General features: G+C 50.2%; 1 protein-coding gene across 1 annotated transcript in view; it reads right to left on the bottom strand.

Moving 5' to 3' along the window:
* LOC105984450 (cytochrome c oxidase assembly factor 6 homolog) overlaps positions 1-713 on the bottom strand; it is a 3,571-nt gene extending 2,858 nt beyond the window's left edge. The window contains exon 1 of the mRNA XM_013014627.1: positions 388-713. Coding sequence (XP_012870081.1) covers positions 388-705 — 318 coding nt within the window. The 5' untranslated portion in view covers positions 706-713. The remainder of the gene's footprint in view (positions 1-387) is intronic.
* Between the last annotated feature and the right edge of the window lie 5,384 nt (positions 714-6,097).

Genomic DNA, 6,097 nt, shown 5'->3' on the forward strand with positions numbered 1-6,097 from the left:
GGAGGGGGAAGGTGTGGGGATCATCAAGGAGGGGGAAAGTGGGGGGGACATCAGGGAGGGCGGGAAGGTATGGGGGGGACGGCAGAGGTGCGGGAAGGTGTGGGGGTCATCAAGGAGGGGGAAAGTGGGGGGAGTCAGGGAGGGCGGGAAGGTGTGGGGGGACGTCAGGGAGGGCGGGAAGGTGTGGGGGGACGGCAGGGGTGCGGAAAGGTGTGGGGGGACGTCGGGGGGCTGGAAGGGGCGGCGGACGCTAGGAGGGCGGGAAGGTGTGTGGACGGCAGGAGAGGTTGGCTTGGGCCAACAATTCGCAGGTCGCCGTCCCCACCCCGTCCCGGGCGGCGGGCTCCCGGCCCCGGCCCGCGCCGCCCCTCGAGAGCCCGGGCGTACCCACTGCGGCGGGCAGCTAGCCTCGAAGGAGCTCCTCAGCGCCCGGCAGCGGGCAGCGTCCTCGGCGTTCTCGTCCAGGCAGCGCCAGTAGCGGTCGCGGGCTCCCCAGCACGCCTGCCGCTCCTTCATGGTCGGGGCCGCCATTCCCGCGGGGCCGCGCCGGGCACGTCCGCTTCGACCCTGGCGGAGGAGCCGCCGCCACCGACCCCGCCACGACCCCGCCGGGAAAGCCGCACGTCGAGACGGCTGGGATGGACCCTTCCGGGACACCGTTCTCCGGGCCGCGAAGACGAGACTTCCGGCCCCGTCCTCACACATCCTGGCGACTTCCGGGCCTCGAGGGTGGTGCTGGCGGCGCGGGGTGTGACGGCGGCGGCGGTGGGCGGGAACCCGCCGCTTTCTCATGACGTCGGCCGTCGTGGCCGCGCCCTCTCACGAGGGCCCGGGCGGCCTGGGGCCTCGCAGGGGATGAGGTTCGCTCCTTCCCCCAGGGCTTCAGCGCCCCCGTGTGCCCGCGCGCCCGCGCGGGGTAGCTCGGCTCCGGGGGAGCGGAGCAGCTCGGCTCCGGGGGCGAGCGGAGTGCTGACTGGGACACCCATCGGACTTGCTCGGCGCCACGGGCCGCGACCGCCTGTGACCTCCAGACGACCCCGCAGCCATTGGCGACTGGTGCCGGCCGGCTTTAATTTGCATGCGTTGCTCTAATTGGTGCAGACGATCTCGACCCGTCCCCTTTCTGGCTATCTAAGGAGGCTATTGGCTCACTTTGCGAGGCCGCCAAGAAACGACCTCCCCTGCTGCCCCCTAGTGTTGCAGTGCTGGCCCATTACAAACGTGCGTCCCTGCTTACCTGGGATGCGCTGAGCCGAGAAGCCGGTCACGTGATCGGCGGGATAAATTATGACGGAGTCAAAGTATTTTTTAGCTATATGAAAAAGATCAATACATTCAGCTACGTAAAAACGGATGATTCGCTTACCAAACAACATCAGATAGTTGAAATGATAGTCCCAGCGCGGGAGAAGTTTCCATATATATATATATATGAATTAGTTCACAGGATTTATTAAAAACAATAGATAGATAAGAAATTGGAAACCTGATTTGAAACAGCACAAGTCTTAAGTAGCACTGACGAAGACATGGAAATGACCCGTATTTGGAGATACCTCAGTCCTCATTAGTAACCACAGAAATGAACCGAAAAGACCCAATGCAATCCTAGTAGACTAGGAGAATCCTAGCTATTTGTGGTAGTGTAAGCTTTCTTAGCTTGGAAGACTGAAGATAGTATTGACATTGGCACAGCAGTTCTAAAGCCTGTGGCATATACTTGTCATAGCTTTCACCAGCATACACCCCAGACTTGGGTCTGAAAGAATCAATGAAGGATCCATCACATCCATGCCAGGGGACCACGTGGAGGCAGGCAGGCATAGGAGAAAGATTATTATAAGGTTTATTAGAGGAGCCATATTTGTAGCAGAGAGAGAGCACATGGCGACCTTGCTATCTAGGTAGCAGCAGGGTCTGGGGGAAGGAAGTGAGGTAGGTGGGAGTTCAAGTGGGTCTGGGCGGAGAGAGGGAAGGGCCAGCAGTATGATGGGAACTGCAGGGCAGGGATGAGCTCTGGTCTGGGTGGAGCTAAGGACCAAAAGTGGGCATAATGCTTACAGGATCAACAATCAAATGCATAAAAGTAGAATTATACTGTGAAATGGGATACGGCAATGAAAAAGAACAAATCCTCAATGTAATAACACAATGAACCAGATATTGAGTGAACGAAATCAACAAAGAATGAATGTTGCATGCCCTCCAATATAGAGTCCACAACAAACTGACAAGATTCAACTTCAAGACACAGCTATAAGTTTTACTAAAATTATTTTTTTAAAGAAGCAAAGAAGGAGTGATCACGAATGTTTCTCTCTAGGACAAAGAAAGTGAGTGATGTGATCAGGAAGGCTTCTAGGGGTTTTATTTCTGGATCTGGAAAAGTGTTTGCTTGTAAATCATTATTTAAATAAAGTGTATGTCCTATTGACTTTTTCTTTCTTTTTTTTTTTTTGCTGGTCGTGGGGCCTAAACTCTGGGCCTGGGAGCTGTCCCTCAGCTCTTCAGTTCAAGGCTAACACTCTACCACTTGAGCCACAGCACCACTTCCGGCTTTTTCTGCTTATGTGGTACTGAGGAATCAAACCAGGGCCCATGCATTCAAGGCAAGCATTCTACCATCGAGCCACCTTCCCAGCCCCCTATTGACTTTTCTGTATGAGTGTATGCCTTCATTTTTAATCAAACAGGAGTAATTGGATAAGCAAAGGTATCTTTAGTAGAATTAGACTCACAAAGAAATTTTTTAAAAAGCCATGGTCATACAAAACAGTTTTAGAATGATTATTAAAATTTTGATGAATTTAGCAGCTTACATGCTCTACAAGGTCAAAGGTCAATAGTTCACCACTTCCAGCTGTTCTGTGGTGGGGCTAAAGCCTAGACAGTAAAGTATTACCAAAGACATTCAGTGCATTGTAGCAAGGCTGCCACCTTCCCTTCAGGAGATTGTGGTTTGCCTATTAGTATCACTAGTTTAACCAACTGATCAAAAACTACCAAAAGAGAGGAATTTTGAGATGTTGTTGATAAGAATTAATGCAAGATAATAATGTTACCAACCATTCCAGGAGTCCAGATTACTTAATCCGCAACTTCCCCACCAATGCACAAAAGGTGTCAAAAAAATTAAACAAGGCAAGATGTGACCATAAAGGTGATAGTAAAATGTGGATACTGGGTCTAAGTGGTGCCATCTTGGCATCTTGGTGGCTGAGGGAATGGCCAAAACCTCTTGGAAGTAGAATCCCACCCCCAGATGATGAGCTCCCCTGAATTCCTAGAGGCTTAGGGTGGGGATTTGGACAATAGGTTACTGGACCTGCCAGACCTGCACCATGAACTCAAGAGACTCTGAACTCTCTCTAGCTCCCTGTGAGCCTGCCACCTGACCATGGTCCTATGTAGGCTCCAACCACAGCTGCTGTTGTGCCATGCCTCCTCTATCTGACTCTCCTCTGGTCACCTCCATTAGAGTTGATCTGGTTTGTTAAGATTGTTTTTCTGGTCTTTCTTTACTAACCTCATGGCTCAGTTTTCCAACAGTATCAAGTGTAGTTGAAGCTGCAAGTTTTGGGGAACATATGTCTGCCTACAGTCACTAGCTTTCCCATAAAGACTCCAAATTCAACCTCACAAAATATGGCTTCTTTGTATTTCATGATCAAATTCCCATATAACAATGTGGCCGAGGCTGGGAAGGTGGCTCAGTGGTAGAGCGCTTGCCTTGCATGCTCGAGGCCCGGGGTTCGATTCCTCAGCACCACATAAGCAAAAAGAAAAAAGCCGGAAGTGGCACTGTGGCTCAAGTGGTAGAGCGCTAGCCTTGAGCTGAAGAGCTGAGGGACAGCGCCCAGGCCCAGAGTTCAGGCCCCACGACGACTGGACCACAAAAAAAAAAATTAAAAAAAACCCAACAATGTGGCCACTTGCAGTCACCAGCTGTCTAATAAAGATTCCCAGTTCAATCTCTGAAAATGTGGCTTCTCTGTATCTCATGTTAAAATTCCCATATAACATTAGAAATGTTTATTCAAAGAGAAGGAACAGAAAAGCCCAGTACCTGTGTGCATCTGGGGGAATTCGATCAGCACGATACAGGGAAGCACCACACTTTGAGAGTTGCATCAGGGGTCTTCATTAGAAAGCCAGTGACTGCAAGCAGACTTGTGCCCCCCCCCAAAACCTGCAGTCCCAAATGTGTCTCGCACAGACTTTATAAAGGCAAAAACCACATCAAGGCAGATGTCACAAGGTATATGTAAGGGTTAGAGAAAGGAGAAGAGAGCAAACCACCTGCCTGCACCAGATATAGAGAGAACTAACTAATAGAGAGAGAGAGTATACAGAGGAGGGCGAGAAGGAGGTGTGGCTGCAGTCTATGAGGCTGGGGGACTTCTCACTGTCCCAAGGAGGCATGACTGGAGTGGACGAGGAAGCAGCCTCAGCACCTGGGGGGACTCCCACTGGCCCCAGGTGTGCCAGTTACCTACATTACAGGTGCTCTGGGGAGGGACTTCTAGGGAGGGCAATGTGTGGTGGTACAAATAGAGAAAACAAAGAGAAGGGGCCATTTCTCCAGATGGACCTAACGGTATGGGGACTAGCAAAGCATGTTTTACTGAAGCAAAGCAAGCCGGTTAAAGGTTATCCAAGAGGCAATAAAGGGCATGTTATTTAGGGGGAACAATCGAGGGCAGTGACTGGCAAGTATTCCCCGAAGCAAGACTTTCCTGGAGTTAAGAACCCAAGGCACAGCTGCAGTTCTGAGAATGACCTATATTGCCGGTCGAGTTCTCGGAAAAGAGTCCTCATCCATTAAGACGTCAAGATGGCGGGCAGGACAAGATGGTGTTACTTAGACCCAGTACCCATATTTCAATCTGATCATACAGAGTGATATTTATTGAAATGAACTCCAGGAAATGGAAAGAGGGTTTCCCCCCTCTTTTTTTTTTTGCTGTTTTTGTTTTCTTTTTGCTTTGTTTGTGTACCTGTCTTTGGGAGTGTAAGGAAAGGCACAGAAATGGAGGTACAAAGGGTGAACAAATACAGCAGTGGTACTCACTAAGCTATGTTGAAAATGAACTATAGGGCTGGGAAGGTGGCTTAGTGGTAGAATGCTTACCTTGCATGCCTGAGGCCCTGGGTTCAATTCCTCAGCACCATATAAGCAAACAGTAAAAAGCCAGAAGTGGTGCGGTGGCTCAAGTGTTAGAGCGCTAGCCTTGAGCTGAAGAGCTGAGGGACAGCGCCCAGGCCCAGAGTTCAGGCCCCACAACTGGACCCCCCCCAAAAAAGAAAATGAACTATATACAACTTGTGGGTGAGGATGGGAGGGAAAACTGGAGAGAGTGAGGGAAGGGACTACATTGTCCAAAAGGAAATATACCTTTTGTTTGACTTATATAACTGCAATCCTTCTGTTGAATAAAAAATTTTTAGTAGACCAAAAAAGAGAAATATGATCAAGAGAGCACATGGCACTGATATGCCTCATGGAAGTCAGAATTCAGCCGCCATCTGCCATCTTGGCGGTCCACCGTCTTGGGGGTCTCCCGGGTCTTCCTTTGTTACAGAGTTGACCTTGCATTTCCAGGAATGTTGTGTCAGAAAATCCCTCGTTTCCTCCTACTTTGGTCTTCTTACTTTCTCATTCCTCTGTAGCTCCTCCCTCCAGGTCCCCAATTCCGCAGGCAGATAAGTCTATCCGACCTGGACCACAAATTCCCCACCTACCTGTCCTTACCACTTTTCCATTCTTTTGTCCTTTCTCCATGTCCTTCCGTGTCCTTGTTCTCTTCCATAGCCTCTGTCTCCACATCCTTGACAGGCAGTTGTTTTTTGGAATATTAGCTTATCTTGCTATCTGCAGTTGCCTGGGCCACAATTCTCTGCCAGCTGACTAACCATGAACCAGAAGCAAGGGGCATCTTCATTCTATACGGTGTTGGAAGACTAGGAGCCAATAGATGAACCTGGGTGCCATAGGATCATATCTAGTGTGCTATTGGGGCAAAGGAAGAGGGTGAGTTCTTTAGCGTGGGTTTGTGGTGGAGGAGGCAGAGAGAAGCTAGTATGGCTGCTGGCGTAC

This window comes from Dipodomys ordii, unplaced genomic scaffold (assembly GCF_000151885.1).
Source record: "Dipodomys ordii isolate 6190 unplaced genomic scaffold, Dord_2.0 Scaffold24, whole genome shotgun sequence".
NCBI classification, from domain to species: Eukaryota; Metazoa; Chordata; class Mammalia; order Rodentia; family Heteromyidae; genus Dipodomys; species Dipodomys ordii.